Raw genomic sequence first — 23282 nt, forward strand, 5'->3', positions numbered from 1 at the left:
GAGAGAGAGAGAGAGAGAGAGAGAGAGAGAGAGAGAGAGAGAGAGAGAGGGGGGGCTTCTGTCAGGCCATACTGTACAATAAACTCCTGTCATATAACAGGACACATTTACAACACACACACTACTGAGGGTACTAAAGTGAGCTCCGTTCTTCACTACACCACATGCTGACCGTACATCATGAAGCGGTACAATGTTCACCACATAAAGAGTGAACTCAAGTTAAAATGATGAAGGGTAATGGAACATCGTGTTAAGCGCATGGAAGACTCAGGTGAAGTCCTCCCGTGTGAGCAAGTGAACCGCTAACCAGTGTCATGATCTGTGTTTCATACAGAAAATACATGAACGGATGTAGTAATCCTGTCACCACTGAACAGTCTTGTCGAAACAAGTGACATCACAAACACAAGCAGTGCGACACGGATCTGTAGATCACATCCGTTCATCTTCACTGCACAACTACACTTGCTAGTTGACAGATAAACCTCAAAAGAAAGACAGAAACTTTGCTGACTTATAAGCAAGTAAATCACATCTCACACATGGTTCATCCATCTACACTGAGGCTGAGCGCTTCTTCACATTTGCTGCAACAAAAAAAAAAACGTGTGCGTGTTTGCATGAGTATGAATGCGCTCGTGTGTGTGAAAGTGTATAAACGCATATAAGCCTTTGTGTGTGTATGGAAGACTGTGTGTGTGACAGAGCGTATTAAAGTGTGTATGTTTATTGGTTGGTGTGTGTCAGGGGACGGGGTGAAGCGAGTAATCCAGCACGATCTGTATCATAACTCTGAGAGAGATCAGATCTCAGTGTTCCAGCGGCTGGATTATATTTGATCTGAACGACTCCTGATAATCACACACAAGAAGCTTCAAAGAACCACACTGATCACAGAATCACATACACATGCGCACACACACAGGCGCGCACACACACACTCACGCACACACAATGTGGGCACACACACTTGCGCACACACGCACTTGCGCACACACACACACTCACGCACACACAATGTGGGCACACACACTTGCGCACACACACACACTCACGCACAGACTCGCGCACACACACTTGTGGGCACACAATTAATAACAACAAACGTTCATCAAAAGACGTTCATCTGTGTGCTGTGTGTGTGTTATAGTTTCACTACAGTAATAAAGCTTCATGTGTCCCATTAGGCTTAATGTAAAGCTCAGTCATAATTATCAAAGTCTATACTTGCTAATTAACATATGGATATTAGTTAATACCTCACAATCACTTACATGATAAATGTGACAATTTACATAGAAATGATGCTGTTACCTGCTGTCTCCACAAAATAAATTAATTTTATTCTAAATATTTTTTTTCTCACATTGTGTTGTGCAAACATCTTTACAGGATGTTTACTCATCTGTGATGAGAGAGACTATAGCTTTATTTCTATTTGTATCTTAATTTTTAACTTAATTTTCCCATTTATCCTGCTGTGTCTTTGTTGGATTTACAGTAATAGACTGACTTCAAAAACACAAAAGAAATAATATCAGCTGTGTGTTCAGATCAATACACACGCACACACACACACGCACACACACGCACACATGCACAAACACACACAGACACACTTTGCACAAACACACACACACAGACACATGCACAAACACGCACACACACACACACACACACACACACACANTTATCAGCTGCATTGCAAACACTTCAGATGCAAACACCGTCAGCAACAGATGGTTTTGCTTCTCCATGTTTCAATAGCCATAAAACATTCAGCTGAACTCAAATGAAGCTGTTTATGGATGCCAAAGATGTTTTGAGTTCAGTGAGCGAGCCGGTATTAAAAGGGATAGTTAACCCCAAAATAACAATTCTGTAATTCTTTATTCTCACGTCATTTAAAATCTGTAACACAAAAGAAGATATTTTGAGAAATGTCTCGGTGATTTTGTGTTCACTGCTCAGACAATGTACGTCAATGGTATCCAACGTTGTCTGGTTATCAACATTCTTCAAAATGTCTAGAAATGTTGAAAAAAATGTTCCTTTTTGAGTGAAGTGTCTACACCACCTAGCCCATCATAAACCAGCTTGAAGCAAGGTTACGATGATTGTTAACTAAAACTGAACTAGACATTTGTTAAGAGAAAACAAAGAAAATGTAGCTCTATTTATAAAAAAATGCTTCAAAGGCAAATTTGCTCATTTTTGTTTAGTAGTTTAAATTGAGTAAATTGTTAACAGGAAATAAAAAACTAAACTGGATTAAACCTAAATAGCAATATACAAAATAAACAAAAAACAGACAAAAGCTCAAAATGGTTAACAATTAAACCTAAAAATATTAAATAAAAATGAGTAAAACTACAATAATAGTAACTCTGGCATGAACCGGCATTAACATAATTTTTTTGTAAATAATTACATTTAGTCGTTGAAGATTCTATACATTGTTTTCTTCAGATTTGTTATATATTTGCATTATATTTGCCCTTTATAACATTTGGCACCCATAAAGACCCACAAGAGAGCGTCTTTATCTGTAGACACAGGCTTCATGCAGGACTGTTTCACTGAGCCTCATACAAGACTGTGTTTTCTTATGGGCTGGATCATATAAGAAACGGTTTAATTCTAAAGCAGAAACCCTTGTGATGATCTTTCATCTTTGTAATATTTGAAGGTCTCAGAATTGCTCACAACCGATACATCGGTTAGCTAATTTTGGTAGAAAACACAGTTGAAATATGGCAACAGACACGTGTATGCTCATATTTTTGAGGACATGAGACCAGTGAAGATTTCATTGCTTTAACAAGCAAAGAGCAGAAGGCTTTATTGATGGAGACCTGGTGGGTATACAAGGAACGGTGTTAAAGAGGTAGTTGTGCTGTGTTGAGGTTTCCCAGCCAAAGCTTTCATCAAATGTATGCAATTATGAAGACGTCACTTTATGGGCAGTGCAGTTCACCCCAAAATGAAAATGTTGTCATCAGTTACTCTCCTTCGAGTTGTTCCAAATCTGTATACATTTCTTTACTCTGATAACACAGAGAAAGATATTTGGAAGAATGCTTATAACCCCATGGTTCAGAAAAATATGGAAAAAATAGTTTAAATTAACTTGATTTGTTACTGCCCATGGTTGGGTCAAATATGGCCACTTTCTTGATTTGTCTATATTGTACCCAAGCATTTTGACTTAAAACCAAGCCTGGGCTGTTAAACATCTGAAGATAGGACCAGTAGAAATGAAGAACCTGGTACCTGTAACAGCCACTGTTGTGATTGGACGAGACCGTAACCCAGTTTCTGACACCCCGGTCACACTGACCTCATAGCCAATGCCAGTTATCAGGCCCAAAATATCCAGCAAGCTCTGGTTTCCTTGCACTATGTACTCTTGTGGCTCCAGCAGTTGGCCGGAGTCTGACACTTTTACCTGAAAATGACTGAAGCCCTCATTGGACTGTGCCGACCAGGACACCCGAAAACCATACGGGGTGATCTCAGAAGCTGTGAGGTTTTCCACTTTAGGTAACGGTGCTGTCAGGTGGGACAGGGTTCAATTTGGTCCCGGAAGTGTTATAAGAGGGAACACAGAATGAGGATGTATATCTGATTCTGCAGTGATTGCAAGGTCAAGTCTTACTGTGTATGTTTAGAATAACTTTAGTTTGAAAGTTCTGTATTTACAAACCAGTATATAATGAAATTGTGTAAAGCACAAAAGAGATACAAGTAAAAGATCGAAATGTACCAAGACACGAAATCAAAACCGCAATCTCATTCTTATCTACTGAACGTCGCAGAAAATAAAGAGCAAGTCCATAAGCGAATGACAATTGAGTACCGCAGAGATGACGTATTTTTGTATGCAAAACCCGGAAGCGAGTTAGCATTTTAAGACTTCCGGTTTCATCGCTCCAAAGTCTATGGGTTTTTTTAATGGGTTTTTGGTAAATCGCCTGAAATAAGGTCTGTGGCTAACAAACCTCTAAATATTTTCATTTTATTCTATGACATAAAACACACCAGTTATAACCCGCTTGTGATTTATTAAACCTTTATTGTGTCTTTAAAACGGCGGTTGCTAACAAGTTGCTAAAATCGACTACTTCATTTGGCGGGGACGTTAGATGTCATCGCGCATATAAATCTCACAAATAATGCAACATTGGCAAAAGTCTCTAAAATCATTGTTGGGGATTCACACGTTTTTAATATAGTTTGAGAAAGTTGTCGGAGGATTGGTAGTGGTGACGTTGATACCAAGAGACCAGTGTACTCTGTTTGTAACCTCGTGTTAGCTTTTTACTACTGGCGATTGTATTTAGGCTTCAAAAACAGCAAATATTATGTTAATCTGATAAAAGATAATCTTTATAGACAAAACGTGTAAACATCATGAACATTTGTTAATCGCAGATCTTATTTTTTGCGATATTCCAAAAGTCTATGGGAAAAATGCATAGGCATTCGGTCGAGGGAACCACTTATTTCCAGGTTAGCCTACAAAAATACGTCATCTCGGAGCCGCTCCATTAATCAACAATGGATTTTACACTTTATACTCAACACGATTTTACAGCAATTCGTAACTATTTTATGAGTAGCTAATTTGAGGAAAATTCGTACATTTTAGCGTTTTAACGTTTTTTTTTGTACGATTCGCATTGTGTAAATTCATACGACTTAGCCACCTCGTAAAATAGTTACGAATTGCTGTTAGATCAGGCTGGTATACTAGCCGCTTCTTTTCACGCAAGTTTCCACACTTTTTCCTAATTTACATATTTTAACTTATGCTCTACTACAAATACAAGTTAAACCAATATATGACATGAATGGCTTGCAACTAAACGAATGCTAAATTGTTTTGCGTCGAGAAGATGAAAAGTTGCACAGTACCTGTACTGGTATTGAAGGAAACTGATGGAGTTTGGCGACCATGAGACAGACCGTAAAACACAACGTCAAACACCGTTGAGTCCATAAGACCAGAGACAATTACGTTCCTCTCTGTTCCAGACAGCATGAGCTCTCTTACGTCATAAATCTGCTCATGGTCAGTGATACGAAAGACAAAGCCATCAAAGTGACCCGCCGCCACGCTCCAGGACAATGTGAAGCTACTTGGGTGCGTTTCGGACACCATTACGGGCCCCAATTTAGGCTTAAGTTCTGGATGAAAGAAAGTGAATTGTTACTTAACTAAATAGTAGCTTGATGTTAAGTGAAACTGGAGATTCAATACTGAGGCAATATGTGCTCGGATCACATTTAAACATGCTGATATTTTATAATAAACATGTATTTTAAGAGTCAAAAAATGGATAAGCAAGCGCCGCAGTACCTGTGGTTACTAAGGTCGTCAGGGCAGCTGTGTTGGAGCCCCCTGAGGTGGCATAGAGCTTAATGTGGTATTGCGTGTTTCCCTTCAGGCCCGTCAGAACCGTGGAGCGCGCGCCCGCGGCCAGGGTGCGCCCTGTCGCCTGCGTGGGCAAAGCAGACTCTCTCACCTCGACTATAAAACTATCAAACGCCTTCTCTCCCGTCCGCCAGGAGAGAGACACTGCGTCTGACGTAACGTTTGAAACAACTAGCCCAGACAAATCGGGCTCGGCCGCTACAGAGGAGAGAAAGCCAGCCATTGACGTTTGGTTTAGACTTTTTTAGAGATCTGTCCTTGCTAACAGCCGTCATTCATTCTACCGTTTGTCATTTCAAACCCACACGAAGTGCAAAAGTGGCATATTTTACCCAAATATGAAAATTGAGGATCAAAATTGATATCTTATAGAAGAAAGTATAAGGCTAAAGTACAATTAAAATAAAATATATATATTTAAAATAATTCATATGAAATAAATAAATTAGTTAAAGTATGTTTATAAAATATTTTTAAAAAGTCATATGAAAATTGGTTAAATCTCAAGTATGTTTACAAAAATATTGAAAATAATATATATTGAAATAATGAAATCTCAGGTACGTTTACAAAAATATGAAAAATAATTATTATAAAATAATTAAATCTAAAGTATGTTTATTAAAATAATGTATATAAAATAAATACATTTAAAGTATGTTTATGAAAATATTTAAAATAATTTGTATGAAATAATTAAATCTAAAGTATGCTTACAAAAATATTTAAAAAATAATTCATATAAAAATACAATAAAATCTCAAGTATGTTTCTAAAAAAATATTTTAAATAATTTATATAAAAAACAACTGAATTTCAAGTATGTTTACAAAAAATTAAGGAGCGAAAAAATAAAATGCATGCAGATTAGGCTATATGGTAGCATGTCAATAACTTTGATTCTCATACATTAAATAAGATCAAAATAGTAATTGTTTTTTATTTTAGAACCCATTTAAGTCACTTGGATTACTTTAATAATGGACAGACGTCCTTTTATTGCTTTGCCATCTTGACCCTCATATAACATGACAGCATTTTAATGTAAAATTGTGTAAGTCATGTACATCATGGGACGAGTAAAAGAATTTTCATATTTGGGTAAACATATCCCTCTAAAGTGACTTTTTCAAAAGTTTTCTGAAGCCGTAGGATGGCTTTTCCGTTAACACAAGACATATGGGCTGGAATGACATACGGGCGAGTAAATGAACGTGATCTATCCCCCTTTTCACGATTTTTCATTCTGAGAAATAAAGCAGCAAGAAAACAGTGAATTCCAGTTACCTGTGGAGGCGACGACGCTGACAGAGTTTGTCCTCCGTCCCTTCACAATTCCAGTGAGGTAGGCAATATAATCAGTGGCTGGTCTGAGATCAGTGATTTCATACGAGCGTGTACCGTGCGTTAGATTATATTCAACGGGCTCCCTCCGCCAGCTGGAGTCTATAATCTCCAGGATAAAACTCTCAATGTTTCCTTTCGTGCCGTTCCATGAAACAGTGAAACTCTGGGATGTAATGTTAGACACAAACAGACTGCCAACGGCTGGAGCAACATCTACAGGAGGAAACACTTCATGAAATAACAGCCAGGGATTTTCACTTTTATGAATTTAGAACAGTGAGTAATTTGAGGAACGTGCCCTGCATCAGTCTTTCATTGAAGAAATGAATTAAACAACAAAAAACAGTCCGATAGGGAGAGATTTATTTTTCAAACACACCAGTCTCCTCTCCTCTGCACTGGTATGGGACAATGAAATTATAAAACCTGCCAGAATCGCAGCGGACGATTTGCGAGCATCGATTAGATAAAAGATGGTAATAACGCCTATCGATTGTGTAAAGCGTCTAGCCGTTGAAGACACGATCTGTTTACTTTCACACGCCTCTCGTAAAATCACCACAGCTGCCCACATTGATGAAGCACGAACATGCCTCACCACCGCACGTCACTTCTAAAATCAGTTCAGTTTACCCCTAAGCTAGTCACTTGCAATCAACTCGCCATTAGAAACCACCACTACGATAAAGACATGATTGAGAGTGAGAGAGAGAGAGAGAGAGAGAGACACAGACACACAGAGAGAGAGAGAGAGAGAGAGAGAGAGAGAAGAGAGAGAGAGAGAGAGAGAGAGAGAGAGAGAGAGAGACAGACAGAGAGAGAGAAGAGAGANAGAGAGAGAGAGAGAGAGAGAGAGAGAGAGAGACAGAGAGAGAGAGAGAAAGAGAGAGAGAGAGAGAGAGAGCAGAGAGAGAGAGAGAGACAGAGGGAGAGAGAGAGAAGAGAGAGAGAGAGAGAGAGAGCAGAGAGAGAGAGAGAGAACAGAGAGAGAGAAAGAGAGAGAGAGAGAGAGAGAGAGAGAGAGAGAGCAAGGAAAGAAGAGAGAGAGAACAGAGAGAGAGAGAGAAAGAGAGAACAGGAGAGAGAGAAGAGAGAGAGACACAGAGACGAAGAAGAGTGAGAGAGAGAAGAGTGAGAGAGAGAGAGAGAGACATGAGGGGGAGAGAGAGGAGAGAGAGACAAGAAGAGAAGAGACAGAGTGAGAGAGATGAGAGAGAGAGAGATGAGAGAGAGACAGATGAGAGAGAGAGACATAGAAGAGGAGAGAGACAAGTGAGAGAGAGAGAGAGAGATGACAGAGAGAGATGAGAGACGAGCAGAGAGAGAGAGAAAGAGAGAAAGAGAGAGAGAGATGAAGAGAGAGAGAGAGACACACAGAGAGAGAGAAAGAGTGTTAGAAGGACTACGAAGGGAAGAGAAGTGACTGAGAAAAAGGAGAGAGAGAGAGAGAGAGTAAAATACAGTGATGTGGCACTTCTGACCATGACACAAAGCAGAGATCAGCTGACAAAAATATAACAATGTATTCAAATATGAAATATTGGAGACACAATTTGGCCATTTCTAAATACTGGGGCACTTGAACTAGATTTGTTCACAGGTCTCTCTGACGACCAGCTGATGATTTGAATGAGATGTTCTGAATGAGAGACAGACGTGTAAAATATGTCGTGGGTGCACAAGATCAGAGCTGAGAACATGAATGAGACCATTCTGTCCTGTGCAGATGAATCAGACTACACAACATCATGAATGAACATCTACAGCACTGGAAGAGACACACAAACACATGTATATGCACACACACACAAACACTTACACTAACACACACTTTATTTCAAACAAACACACAAACAAACACACTTGTTTACACACAAACACTTACACTAACACACACACTTTCACACAAATACTTACAGTAGCACACGCACATATGTACAGTATATGCACAAACACTTACACACACACACAAACACCTGCATACACACACAAGCACGCGCACACACACAAACACAAACACCTGCACACACACACTTTGCTTCAAACACACACACAAACACACTTATATGCACAAACACACACAGAGACAAACACACACACACACACACACACACACACACACACAAGTCATGAAGCAGTAAGAGTTTATCATGAGTCAACACAAACTGACCTCTGACCAACTGACCTGATTAGGGTCCCGCCCCTCGATCACATGACTATCTCACTGTCAGCTGTGACATAAGTGATCTCCTTCATTGATCTCCATGTCTCTGTCATTAGAGTTTCAGTAGAGACATCAACAATGTGTCAAACTGAGCTCAGATTTGTCAAGTCTGCGATCAAAAGTCAATATTATTGACGATCTCACCGTGAACTTTTTTTATGAACCTCTACAATCTCCATTCATTTAACACCTCCACATTCTTCACGTGGTTCAACAATTACACTCTCATTTGTGCAGAAACATCGGAGACTACGTTTGTACTTAAATGAAACTCAATAGAGAACTCCATCAATTCTCTGGAATGATAAAGCAGCAACATCTAAGCTCGATGACATGACCAGCAACTTGTGCACTTTTTTCTCTAATACATTAGAAGCTGTCGCACCTATGAAGTTAAAAAAGATTAATGAGAAAAACGCAGCACCATGGTACAATAGCACCACTCGCGCCCTTAAAAGAGAAACACGTAAACTGGAGCGCAAACCCAATTAGAGGTTTGAAAATTCATCATCTGACCTGGTTATTCCGCCGCACCTTGGTAGCAATGAATTCATGAAATTTTTTACAGAGAAAATCGAAAACATACGAGACAAAATAGTAAAAACTCAACCTCCAAGTCTGTCCTATGAATTAGTACCAACCATCGCCCCAAAAGAAAGGCTACAGTGTTTTTCACCTATAAAACAGGAAGATTTAATTAAACTTATTGCAACATCTAAACCTACAACATGCTTATTAGACCCCATACCAACTAAATTATTAAAAGAGTTATTACCCGTTGCAATTAAGCCCATTTATAACATTATCAACTCGTCAATTACTCTAGGCCATGTCCCAGGACCCTTTAAACTGGCCGTCATTAAGCCTCTTATCAAGAAACCAAACTTAGACCCCAATGAACTAGGAAACTATAGACCGATTTCAAATCTCCCTTACCTGTCTAAAATACTAGAAAAAGTAGTGTCCACTCAGTTGTGCTCTTTCTTACAAAATAATGACATACACGAAAAATTTCAGTCAGGCTTTAGACCGCATCATAGTACTGAAACTGCGCTCGTTAAAATTACAAACGACCTGCTTATAGCATCAGATAAAGGTAACATCTCACTCCTAGTCCTGTTTGACCTTAGTGCTGCGTTCAATACTGTAGACCATAAAATACTTCTAGATCGCTTACACAATTATACCGGTATTCAGGGACAGGCACTACAATGGTTCAGATCTTACTTATCAGACAGACATCAATTTGTCCATTTAAATGGGGAATCATCAAATCTAACGCAAGTAAATTATGGATTACCTCAGGGATCGGTTTTAGGACCCTTGCTATTGTCCATATACATGCTGCCCCTTGGAAACATTATTAGAAAACATGGAATTAGCTTCCACTGTTATGCAGATGATACTCACTTATATACAGTATCTCATCAAGACCAGATGATTCCTTCCAACTATCCAAATTGGCAGAGTGCATCGACGATATAAAGCATTGGATGACTTGTAATTTCCTTCTTTTAAATTCTAATAAAACAGAAATATTACTTATCGGACCAAAGACACGTGAGCAGAATATTTTGGATTATAACCTGCAAATTGAAGGTTGCACTTAACTCCAGACTTTTGATAACAGAAAACAGAAGCTCTGTTCATATGTGAATGAATGTATAACTCCATCATTTTCCTCTGCTCTTCTCATTCGTCACATTTATGAAACATTTCAATAATTCAGTGTTACACGCTGCAGCAAACAGGGCTGTGTGTTTGAATCTGAGAGCGATTAAGAGCGCGCAGACACACGCACACGCTCATGAATAATGTCTGCAGATCTCTGGAGGAGCGCATGCCCTGATTCTTCACAAAGCGACCGAACATCAGGACCACGAGCGTGTGTGTGTGTGTGTGTGTGTGCGTGCGTGTGTGTGTGTGTGTGTGTGTGTGTGTGTGTGTGAACAGATGGGGGGGAGTGCAGTGTTATCCTGATGCTCTCATCTCATTTATTGCTCTCTGGTGTCTCACCATTATATCACTCTCTCACACGCGCACATTTCTGAAACATACGCAATAATATACAATATCAGAATAAATAAACACTCATTGTAATTAACTAATAGGAGTGTTTATTTATCAAAACCTATAATCTGATTTGTGTGATGTTTTAACAAACTGCATTTATACAGAAACTCAAATCTTGAAGTTGAAAACAGTGAGTGAGTTTACATGCACAAAATAAACGTATATCTATTAAAAATCAGCTTAACAAGAAACCTGTTTTCACGTGTTTACATGCAAAGTAATAAACCTGCTACGCAGAAAACTGCGTTTACATGGAAGTTTGAGACTTGCGGGGTTTCTCGCGTGCAGCGACGTCACCGTCGATAGTCTGTTTAGTTATTAAAAATGCAGCGGGAAAACGGTCAGAAGCTGCATTTCTATATCTCTTCTCATGTCCGCAGTACCTGCACATGCAACAATAGTTCTTTGTTGTGACGTCTTGACATCAACTGCATATTTCGATGCAGTTGATATTTTTTTATGCGTTATTTTACTATTACTTCCATTTGGGACTTTTACTATTGCGCCGTCAGACATGCGCATAGAAACAAAACTGAGAGAAAACCGGCTAAGGCGTTTGCATGCAGCGCGAAATCGGAGCAATGGGAAAAAAACTACCTCTGCCGAGCAGGTTTTGCTTATGCCGTTTATGAGCTTTCCCCGACAAATGAAAACCGTTTTACGCGTTAATATGACCTTACTTGTCATCAGCTTATTAAGCATAATCGGAGTAAGACTGTGCATGTAAACGCACTCAGTGATAACCGAATGATGTGGTGTTATTGCAAATCTTAAACAGTGATAAGTGTCAGGGCTTCAAGATCAAAATTATTATAATATTTAAAAATAAAAACCGCAAATGTGCACATTGATTTGCAATAACCTGATGATGTAATACTTAAAAGTTCTAAACAGACCAAGTTTTAGGTTGATGCTGATACTTCCAGAAAAAAGTGAAGCTTGTATTTTGGCCATTCAATCTTTAGTTTTTTTTTCGTTAATCTAATTTCAATTTCTTTTGCAAACGACAAGCACTATCGCATAACATATCGCATAATTAAGCAAGTTACCACACATTGCGTTGTACAGCTCTAAACAGAACGCTGCTATTATCAGGATAAATACAATTTAATTGAAAACAATTGAAGAGTTTGGTTCCAAAATGAGATAACTCAGTTCTAAAAAAAAATAAAAAATCATGTTTTTATTGTGTTAGCTTTATTTTGTTAGTTATTATGGCTTAAATCAAAACAAACCAACTGCAGTTTGATTTATATTAATTGGAATGCACAACAAAAAACATTTTACAAACCGAGTTATCTCATTTTGGAACCAAACTCTTCAATTATTCAATCAAGTTTTAAATGCCATAAAACCAAAACTGCGTTCGTTACAACGAAACCGTTAGAGTCTCATCACTACACACGCTTATTTAAATGATCATGATAATGTAAAAACATGAAAAAGGGTGTATATCTACATATGCTAATATGGATAATAAAGATCTAAAATGAGTAACGGTCGCACGTGCAGTTGACACACAACTTTCATTGCCGCTCTTAAACGTAAAAAATGACGTCACGGTCAAATTTCGAACTGCGAAACCAGATATCTAAACTCCTGTTTGCCAAAACTAAACCTCACGCCATAAGACTGTCAAACATCACAAGAAGAACACAAGACACAAAACGCAAGTCAAAGTGAATCAGTGCTTTCGAAGAGGAGTGACAAGAGGTCAGAGGGTCAGGGTGATAAAAGACGTGTCTTACCTGGGGCAGGTAAAGGTACGCGGGTGGGCAGTGCAGTGAATGTGGCAGCATCCCGCAGCCTGACAGCATCACACACGCTGAGTTTGCCATCAGCTCAGATTCACACGCAGACCCCTCTCTAGTGTCTTTATCTCTCTCCTGCTGGAGGCTGAATGCAGCACGCCGCCCTGCGCTCAAGCTCTCTCTCTCTCTCTCTCTGAAAGCAATAAAGATCCCTTCAACATTCACATCCAGAAGTGGGAGGTGCCAGGAGGGTGGAGGAGGGATGCGCGCACGTGTGTGTGTGTGATCCCGTAACAGCGCTGCATGTGTGCTTTAATTGCCCACGACCCCCTTTAGAGCGCAACACTGCCAAAACCCTTTCAAAACACACTCAAGGACACGCACACACACAATCCAAAGCTTTGTGTACACAATTGACTGCATCTCAGTGTCCAGGTCGCATTTTATCGCACAATTCAAACAAAGGAAATCAATTATATTTTGCACGAAGAAAACAGCGTCTGCTTTTAGGATGAATACAATTTGCATCCAAACCTTTATTAATATAATGAGAATTTTTTTTCATTACAGTAAAGCAATAAAAGACAAAAGAGAGAACCTATTATTTTTATTCATTAAAGCAGTATTTGTACTACTGCCTTCTTTATACTTACACAGTAAAAGAAACTACCAAATTGCCTTCTCACATCATTTCAACTTACTCTTTTAAAATAGTCCAGTTGGTGTAAACTATAAAAAAGAATAGCTTATTAGCTTAATAGTTTATTTTAATGCGTTAAAGGTCCAGTGTGTCATTTTTGGGAGAACCTATTAATATAAATGCAATATAACTATGTGTTCGGAGGTGTATAAAGACCTTATATGTAAAAATGTTGAAACGACTCTACATCTGTCAGCATGACAATGTCTAAATGTAGTCTAAAATGATGTGAGGTGCACGTACGGTCAGGATTATAGAAATGTAAAACACGTCACACTGCAGGACACGTCAACTGTCCGTCTACATTGGTTACTGTAGTAACAGCATCAGCATCATCTCAACCCCAAAAGACATTCTCATACAGCATCAGTATGGGACAGTGAGAATGGAAAACCGCATTTGACATCTGAATTTAAAACGGTTCACTTATTTACTGTTTACTACAGTGCATACTGAAGGCCATGCAGTGCACACTACAACACACACAACATTCACATCCACAATGACAAAACTCAAGCAATCTGACCAATGAACAAAACACAACCGCTAAAATCCCATTACAGTTGTAAGGCAGCTGGACAAATGATCAACGCTGGGTTTGTTTGTGGACTCATGTCATAAAATAACAAAAGACCATTTGGTGGTGGTTTCCTACTTCTTTTGCTGATACCCAGGGTGTGATTTGTGACTCTACTCTACTAAACATATGCATACCATGTTTGGTATCATTTTAAAGATCAGGTGTCACACGCAGTTTCTGACAATCTCAATTTAATCTGGAGTACCTATACAGTAGTATTTGCATACAGTACGTCGAATCTTCGAAGAGTCTTTAGTTTGATCACATTTCTAAAAGAGAGATACAACTGTAAAGTGTAAAGACGTCAGAATGCATGACATAGCATGCTAACTCCACTTTAACGGTCTTGGTGCGATGGGTAAAATGGGGACCCGGAAGTGAGTTGCATTTTAGGACTTCCGGTTCCATCGCTCCAAAGTCTATGGGCTTGTTGAATGGGTTTTTGGTAAATCGCCCGAAATAAGGTCTGTGGTAAACAAAGCATTTTTTATTCTATGACATAAAACACACCAATTCGAACCCGCTTGTGATTTTTTAGAGCCTTATTGTGTCTTAAAAACGGCGGTTGCTAACAAGTTGCTAAAAGCGAGTACTTCCTTTGGCGGGGACGTTAGACTTCATCGCGCATATTAAGCTCACAATTAATGCAACATAGGCACAAATCTCTTAAAACGTAGATGATGATTCAGTAACGGAGTAATTACTCACCAGGGAAAACGTTTTTAATAAAGATTGAAAAAGTCGTCGGAGGTTTGGTGGTGGTGACGTTGATATCGAGCGACCTTAAGTGTAGTCTGTTTATAGCATCGTGTTAGCTTTTTACTTCTGCCGCTTGTATTTCGGCTTCAAATGTAACAAATGTGGTGTTCATTTGTAAAGATGATCTTGATAGACAAAATGTGTTATCATTATTAACCTTTGTTAATTACATAGCTTATTTTTTGCTATCTTCCAAAAGTCTTTGGGAATAATGCTTCGGCTTTCGGTCGAGGGAACCAGCGCGGCGCTTACGTCCGGGTTAGCCTACAAAAATACGTCATCTCTGAGGTACTGGATTACTTTGTGCGTATTTATTGTTTTCTATCTTGCTGACCATTTTTATGAATTGAAACTGAATTATATTCTTTTAATTAACGTTGTACCTGCCTGGCATAATAAATTGTTATTATTGATTTATTAAGAATTCTTCAGAGACTGTTATTCCCAGTAGATTGAAAGGAGTCTGTTGTTACCGCAAAATAAGTATGTCAGGATAGGACGGACAGTTTTGAATAGAGAATGGGGCACATTGCCTTACCAGTTGCATGATCGTGACTAAAGTAACTATTGTTATGTTTGTGAGCAAGCATGGGGCGGCCAGACTTAATGATTACGATCAGACTGACAATTTTGTGACTGTGAGATCCACGTAGTCAACCGGTGTGAGACACCAGGTCCCCAATGAACAAATAACTAAGAATATGAGAATTTAAGTAATAAAACTTCAATTATTTGTCTAAATTGTCACCAATTAATTGGGATTTTGTCCGAATAGATTTATATTATAATTGGAGTCTGATAAAAATAAACTACAGCGCTACATCCGTGAAGAGCACCTTGGAAAGACAGAACACGCGAGATACCTTCACCCATGCCATTGGATTCCGTCGTTGCGCCGATGGGTGGCTCTTTACACAACGTGTGTAGTTTGCCTTCTAAGCAACCAACAGCAGAAAGCGCATGATTTCTAAAAAAACAGATGTTGATTTGGACACCAGAACATTTCGTGCTCGTCTAAATAAAACATGAGCATTTTGTGGAGTTAGTGCGTTACATCATTTGAAACATTATTGTGTTTTAAACACTTTCTCTACATGCTGATCTGAATGTATTTGTGCATTTGTGTGTATGTGGCTGTTTATGTTTAATAGACTGTTACCTGCTCTCTCTCTCTCTCTCTCTCTCTCTCTCTCTCTCTCACACACACACACACACACACGCACGTGCACACACACAGAGGCATCAATCAAAGTGTGTGTGTCAGTAACAGATGTTCTGTGTAAAGCAACCATCACACACACACACACACGCTAATGTGATTTCACTCCAAATTACATCACTGAGATGTGTTCGCCTCACTGCAGCGTGTGTGTGTGTGTGTGTGTGTGTGCGTGTGTGTGTGTGTGTGTGCGTGTGTGTGTGCAGCAGATCTCTCTCTGCACTCCATCAGAACATCGGTTATGTCTCAGCGTTTCGCAGCACCTCGTGTCATCAGCGTTGTGTTTGTCAGGTGAAGTGTGTCATTTCTGCATCACTAGCAGCACGCACCGCTCTGTCAGGATCAAGTACTACCACTGCATAATAACACCAGAAATCATGTATGAAAATGACTTCATTAACACAGAAAACCAGGTTAAAACGAAATTTAGACAATGATACCTGTGCATGTAAACAGTATGTGTGTGAGAGCTGCTGTGCTTCTGATCAGACAGAGAAAAACTCAATGAACATGACACTTATCATATGGTGTTTAAAAGATCACTCTACACCTGAAAACCCAAAAGTACAGATGTACAGTACTGTAAAACACACACACACACAGTGGCCAGAGACCGGAATCGGCCGGTTTTCCGCATGATCGGCCAGAGACCAGAATCGGCCGGTTTTTCGCATGATTGGCCAGAGACCGGAATCGGCCGGTTTTCCGCATGATCGGCCAGAGACCGGAATCGGCCGGTTTTCCGCATGATTGGCCAGAGACCGGAATCGGCCGGTTTTCCGCATGATCGGCCAGAGACCGGAATCGGCCGGTTTTCCGCATGATCGGCCAGAGACCGGAATCGGACGGTTTTCCGCATGACCGGCCAGAGACCGGAATCGGACGGTTTTCCGCATGACCGGCCAGAGACCGGAATCGGACGGTTTTCCGCATGACCGGCCAGAGACCGGAATCGGACGGTTTTCCGCATGACCGGCCAGTCAGTCTCACGTCTTGCCGATTTCAAGCCGCTCTTCTGTTGCCCGCGACTGTGTGTAAAACTCCATTCAACCTGATTCCTTGTCTTATGTTAAAACTGTGGTAATTTCACTTAGGTAAAATGACATTCAACACGACTTCTACTTGTTTTTAAAATCCAAAATATAAAAAAATGAATAAATCAACCAATATATGTGATTATCAGATTCAGTTCTTTACAAACACAAGAAATGTGATGATACATTTAAATCTTTAGAGAAGAATTCATTTATAAGATTTTTTACTTTTTATTGAAGTTGCAGATAAATGAACCAACCCACTTCTTTTAATACTACAGACCCAAGATAAAGACTTTTTATTACATTTATTTTATATTTCAGATAATAAAGCAATGTTAGTTTCATGAACAGGAACAGACAAGAATAAAGTTAAAGTACGATTTGATCCATAGGCTTGTAATCTTTTGTGAGATGAGTACAAAAGAGAAAAGGGTCAATTAAGTGACATTTAGTTATAGTTATAATTCACAGAGTTCTTCAATTTCAGAGTTGTTTAGGCGAGAGAAGATCCTGTAATTTAATGAAGCTTTCAAATTTGGGGAAATGTTCAATAATTTGTCTTGTGTGTAATTATGGAAAATGTGCATTGAAGAAAAGTAAATATGGTTATCAGTAATATCAGCTGTGACACGTCTGAGGGGAACTGGCCCTCCCGGCTGAGACTCCCTAGGTTTTCTTCTCCATTTATTTCTCATTGGGTTCCTCGCCACAGGGCCGTGTTGGCTTGCTCACCGGGAGACTTCTGGTGTTAGATATTAGATTATCTTAAAGGTTCGGTAAATTCCTTTAACATCGCACTTTATTACAATGATCTTGCTTGTTGTACAAACACCATGCACTGTACTGTGTTTGACCTTTTCTGTGTATTCCTGTTTTTATTTTTACTTTCTCCTGTAAAGCTGCTTTTGAACAATGCAACTCCTTCCTGGTGGAACATTCTTCCTAACTCGGTCCGGTCAACCACATCTCTCACAACATTCAAAAAACTACTTTAAACCCATCTCTTCTGTGAGTACTTGACAGACAAATGAGTAAAATAACACTAACCCTCTCTCTTTCTCTCAACAGGTAGTGGTCTAGCTCTTGATGAAACCAGTAACTTTGTATTATCACTTATTGTATTATTGCTCCTGTATGACATATCGCTTATTGCTCCCTGAACTCTCTGTAAGTCGCTTTGGATAAAAGCGTCTAATAAATGACTAAATGTAAATGTGAAAAGCGCTATATAAATAAAGCTGAACTGAAATGAATTGAGAGCGAGAGAGAGATTAATCCAGCTGTATGTGCGCACACACTTAGTTTCTGTAAACAATAGGGTTGGTCAAATCCTTCATTCATGTGGTTTTATCCACAGTGTTTCATTAATACATTTAATTAAGACTTGTGGATTTGTGTTGTTTTGTAAATGCTTAATGCTGCAACAGTATTCTGCTGTAAATGAACGCAATGCTAACTTTATTCTTTAATCTCATTTAAAGAAGCCGAATAAGTGCAATAAAGATTACGATATACAGAAGGCTTCAGCCTTTTAGCAACTTGCAGTCGATTCAATCTAAACATTAGATCAGTATGTGTGTTCCCTGGGGATCAAACCCACAACCCACCGTTCTGCTAACACAGTTTCTTACGTTTACATTTATTTATTTGAATATTATTTTGAACTTTATCCAAAGCGACAACAAGCGATTTGTCCAAGTAACACCGTGTCTACACTCGGACGCGACCGGCGCCACATCCAGTGTGGACAAAAGGTCAATTTATAATGCGTTCTATTGTCTTGTGTTGCGCCGCATCCGGTGTAGACACGGCCAATATTCACCAGAAGTGCCAGTGATACAAAGTTTCAGATACAATGTTAAAACGTTGAGATTAAGTTACAACGTTAAGACAACGTTAATTCCATAAAATGCTCTAGTGGAACACTATAGAAAATATAACACTATATACAGTATGTAATCCTATACTTCTTAAATATAATTTAACATCCACACACGTGCACACATGATGAGTGTGAACGTACAAACACAAACTGAACACATTCACTTACACAATAGTGTGTGTTTCATTCACAGCAGATGGTGTGTAATACATCAGCACTCCGCCACACCCTGAGACACATTACTACACACTACACTACACATCTCTCTCTCTCTCTTTTTTATTACACTCTCTCATAGAGAGAGAGAGAGAGCTCAGCATGCTTTCTCAAATCCAGTTTTGCACTTCATGCATTTTTACGCAGCAGACATTTGTCTGATCATTAAAAGAGCAAGTGTACATTCCCTCCATAACACAATCCTGTTAGACAAACACACACATCTGACTGCGTGTTTTCAGTCCTGCAGTCCACACGCGAGTGTATGATCGTTTCTAAAACACATTGAAATGACAGCTGTGACACTCAAACACTACAGAAACTACCAACATAAAACACTTTGTCTTTAAGACAACCTCTGTGTATTTATGAGAACAACTTAACGAAGATCTTTATCCACGCTTCAGTGTTCAACAAACTATTTTTGGAGGTCGTTTTCGTCTGAACTTTACATTTTAATGTGCAACAAGAAAAGGGCGAGTGATTGGATTAAGAAGAACACTGCGCTGCAGAGACGTCGGAAAACACACCAGAGGAAAATATTCAGCAAAGTTTGTGAATGTGTAATCGCTTCTTTATTTAATGAGTTTCTAATATATATTAGAAATATTAATGAATGTCTATTATATAAAAAGGAGGACAAGCCTAAAACAAGCCCGAAGCCCGGCCCGCTTGTGAGCTATGACGTAAAAATTGGCCCGAGGGGCGTAAATAAGTCGGGCTGAAATGCAGGGCTTTAGACAGAATGTTCATTTTTGGGTGAAGTATCCCTTTAAACGTAGCTTTGCAAAAGGACATCCCACAATGCAATGTGCTCAACCTTCAATTGCCAGTGGGATGAATGAACCAAACAATCAAACATGATTTTAAAGTCCGGTATGAAAACAATAGCTACTCTCTGTTATGTGTTTATAGAATCGGTGACACATCACAATAAAGTTCGATTTGTTCATGTAAATTAATAAACAATACTTCTAAAACTTGAATTGATCTTAGTTGATTTCAACAATTACTGAAACATATTTCAAATCAAACAATATTTCTAATAAAACTGGTTTAAGGGGTCAAATGCTCCGCCTCTCTGAAACGCGCAGATTTTTAACAAAGCTCATGGCTCTGAAAAGCGAGGTGTGCTATGATTGGCCAGTTAACCGGTGCGTAGTGATTGGTGGAATACTGCAAGTGTGTTGTATGTAACGCCTATTTGGAACATCAGGTTCACAAGCAATTGTGCTGACAGGTGATCAAATGTCATCGGTACTTTCCTTATCAATAAAGATGATCAAGCCGATACATCAACTTTACCAGCACGACTTGAGCAGGATGTAAAGGATTGGTAAGGTTTTTAAAAAATATATTATGTTAAATAGTTAAAAACTATAGCTAACTGTTTTACCTTTTATATACGATGCTATAAAGATTTGCCGTTAGTGATCAACCAGTGTTAGGCCACGTCTCGTCGCGACTCAACAAAGACAATAAACCCCATTATAAACACCACATTTGTTGCCTCTAGTTGGAACATAATTACTGATTATTAGGACTTATGTTGTCTTTTTTCACGTTGCGCGCTTGACTCAACTCGCGTTAGTCCGTAACAAAGTCTTTAACAATGATAATATACTTACAGGCTGCGAATCTGAAGCGCCAGACTGTCCTTGCTAAGTTGTAATGGTTAGAATTTTACCACTTTTTAACAAAAGCTTTCTTGCACAGCCGGTCTTAATCTCTCTCCCAGGTTCATGAAGCTATCTTTGGTGAAATGCGCTGCACACACTTCGGATTGTACTGTTCTGGAACAGTGTTGTAAATAACATGTAACCATTCGTTTCTAGTTGTCTCATCTTTTGGAAGAGCAAACAAAGGGGCTTTCTTTTCGCACAGCGTCTCCACGACGAGATTTACAATTACGTCCACCTTACTTGCTTATACATTTATACATATACTTAGTCAAATCTGTGGGGGTGTGGTTACACGAGGCGTTTCAGGCAGGTCTGGATGAGCATTCGCTTTTAGATAGAATGCATCTTTTGTTCCCACACTTTCATTTGTGCAATTTTACGTGTCTAATACATGCATGGGGAACTTATAACACACCAAAGACACAGAAAAACACGCCATATGACCCCTTTAATGCACAACGTGAAAGAACAACGAACAACAGAATTTGCAAAACATTAACAAAGATGTAAAACATTATATAAAATGCATTACTTATTGTTACTTTATAACAAGGTTTAGTATAGTTAACTAAAAAAATAAAACAAAAGTTTGTTTATTTAATAAAATATTATAAAAAAATTGCAAGTAAATAACAATTAGAAATGTTAAGTTGAGGCTCTAAAATTGTTTACTGAAATAAATCAAAACGAAACGAAAACTGAAACGAAAACCAAGTAAACTTATATAGCAAACAAACACATAAATAAATAAAAAAACAAGCAAATTACATATAAAAAACTTGTTTTTGTAAATTGTGTGTACTAATTTATAAAAAGTAAATTAACATAAAAACTAAAACTACAAAAATAAAATGGAATTATAAATATTAATAATACTGAAACAAAACTATCATAACTTTAGTGTATATTAGCTTTAAATTTGTATTCTTTTTTTAATTCATTTAAAAAATATAACGTTATTGTAAAGTGATACCATAATACTTTTTAAATGATTTCATCTCAAGTGTTTGCGTGTTGCTCTTCATAAACTTCACCGATATAAAACAGCAGCACATGGACACGAGACGTGTCCTCCATCTCTCTCTGTGAAACATAACACACCCTCTCTGTGACCTTCTGCTCTCAGACACAAACACACATTCATCTCCGCCTCACGCCGGCCTTTGATTAGTACCATAAACTCTCCAAAAATTGGTCAATATCCCATAACACTTATGTCACCGTGTGCTCACATTTTACAGCCCTTCACACACACACACACATCACCGCAGGGCTTTAGTGGCTCCCGGTGTGACAATATAAACCAGATTAAACAGTTTTATGACTCTTAATGGTAAAGCGATTTTTGAAGGAAAACACGGTTGGAGAAGAGACTCATGACATCATACCAGAAGCATGTAAAATAACTCATTTTCAAATCAAATAGTATCAACTATCAGACGTAGTGTAGCGTATAACTATATCTATATCTATGGATGGGGGCATGAATTGTGATGTATAAAACTTTATGAAACTAGAGTCTGTTGTGTGTGTGTTTGAACATGTGTCGAGTCGAAGCGTGTTAGTGCTCTCCGGGCAGCGCGTGCAGTCAATCACAGACGACAGGATGATGCTCTTCATGATAAATCTCAGCAAACAGATCAAACGCGGGTCGATGTTATCTGTCCCCGCGGAGCGGCCCGAGCGCTCTCCTGGCCGCAACGCTGCCGGCCACACAGCAACAACAACGGCTGGGAAACTAAAGACTATCAGAGTCATCGTCATGACGATCAGCATCCCCGCCACGAATGATGCCCATGCACTGACATGCGCTGGCCTGAGCGGGGTTTGTTGGATCACGTCAGGTGCATTTCTGTACACAACACGACGCTCTCGAGCCGTGTTTCCACCAAGCAGCCCTCTCTCTCTCTCTCTCTCTCTCTCTGTGTAGACATGTTTATGAAAATCTCATGGTTAATCAATATGAAGCAGGTGCTGTATTATAGCAGGAACGTGGGCCGAGCCTCTGGTCAGAACATCCGACAATCTCATTCCACATCTCACGTCCTGAGGGGAGGAATTATACAAACCCACAAACAACACGCCATATGTTACAAATCTGGAGAATTTATGGCTTTTAACCCCGTGCTGGTGCTCTCTCTCTCTCTCTCTCGTCCATTACCATCATGCCTTGTTCCACACTAAAGTCCCTGTTCTCTTCAATTATTCATTATTAAGGAAAAACACAAAAATCATGCCCCTCTCTCTCTCTCTCAGGGTTAAAACTGATCTCACGTTTGTCTCATTCAGTTCTCCATCACATGAGCATGTTTCTCTTTAAACGAAGCTTCATTCAGAGATTAATGCCGCTGTGAAGGGTTTGAACCCTAAAC

The 23282-nt window shown here is 39.0% G+C and overlaps 2 protein-coding genes across 10 annotated transcripts in view; both read right to left on the bottom strand.

Moving 5' to 3' along the window:
* Positions 1-23282, bottom strand: part of LOC130561137 (RNA binding protein fox-1 homolog 3-like) — a 142423-nt gene that overhangs the window by 53887 nt on the left and 65254 nt on the right. For 3 of the 8 annotated variants that reach the window (XM_057345291.1, XM_057345292.1, XM_057345290.1), the window contains one exon: positions 12833-13028. The exons of the other annotated variants lie outside the window; for them this stretch is intronic. In XM_057345291.1, the coding sequence (XP_057201274.1) occupies positions 12833-12922 (90 nt within the window). In that variant the 5' untranslated portion in view covers positions 12923-13028. The remainder of the gene's footprint in view (positions 1-12832; positions 13029-23282) is intronic. 8 annotated transcript variants of the gene reach the window in all.
* LOC130561148 (tenascin-like) lies at positions 1752-5756 on the bottom strand. Of its 2 annotated transcripts, XM_057345308.1 has the most exons (4): positions 5366-5756; positions 4921-5193; positions 3277-3555; positions 1752-1914 (listed from the first exon to the last, which is right to left on the bottom strand). In XM_057345308.1, the coding sequence occupies exons 1-4, from the start codon at positions 5661-5663 to the stop codon at positions 1904-1906; spliced, it is 861 nt and encodes a 286-aa protein (XP_057201291.1). In that variant the 5' UTR covers positions 5664-5756; the 3' UTR covers positions 1752-1903. The 2 variants fall into 2 exon arrangements, with proteins under 2 accessions (XP_057201291.1, XP_057201290.1); XM_057345307.1 differs by lacking the exon at positions 1752-1914 and having other exon boundaries at positions 2397-3555.

The sequence above is a fragment of the Triplophysa rosa genome, linkage group LG11 (assembly GCF_024868665.1).
Source record: "Triplophysa rosa linkage group LG11, Trosa_1v2, whole genome shotgun sequence".
NCBI lineage: Eukaryota > Metazoa > Chordata > Actinopteri > Cypriniformes > Nemacheilidae > Triplophysa > Triplophysa rosa.

What these genes read in the sequence shown, in the direction of transcription:
- LOC130561148 (XM_057345307.1), bottom strand. Translation starts at nt 5,663, where the DNA reads ATGGCTGGCTTTCTCTCCTCTGTAGCGGCCGAGCCCGATTTGTCTGGG. An exon ending in GACGACCTTAGTAACCACAG is followed by an intron (nt 5,194 to 5,365) that starts GTACTGCGGCGC and finishes TCTTTCATCCAG; the next exon opens with AACTTAAGCCTAAATTGGGG. An exon ending in TTCCTTCAATACCAGTACAG is followed by an intron (nt 3,556 to 4,920) that starts GTACTGTGCAAC and finishes CCCACCTGACAG; the next exon opens with CACCGTTACCTAAAGTGGAA.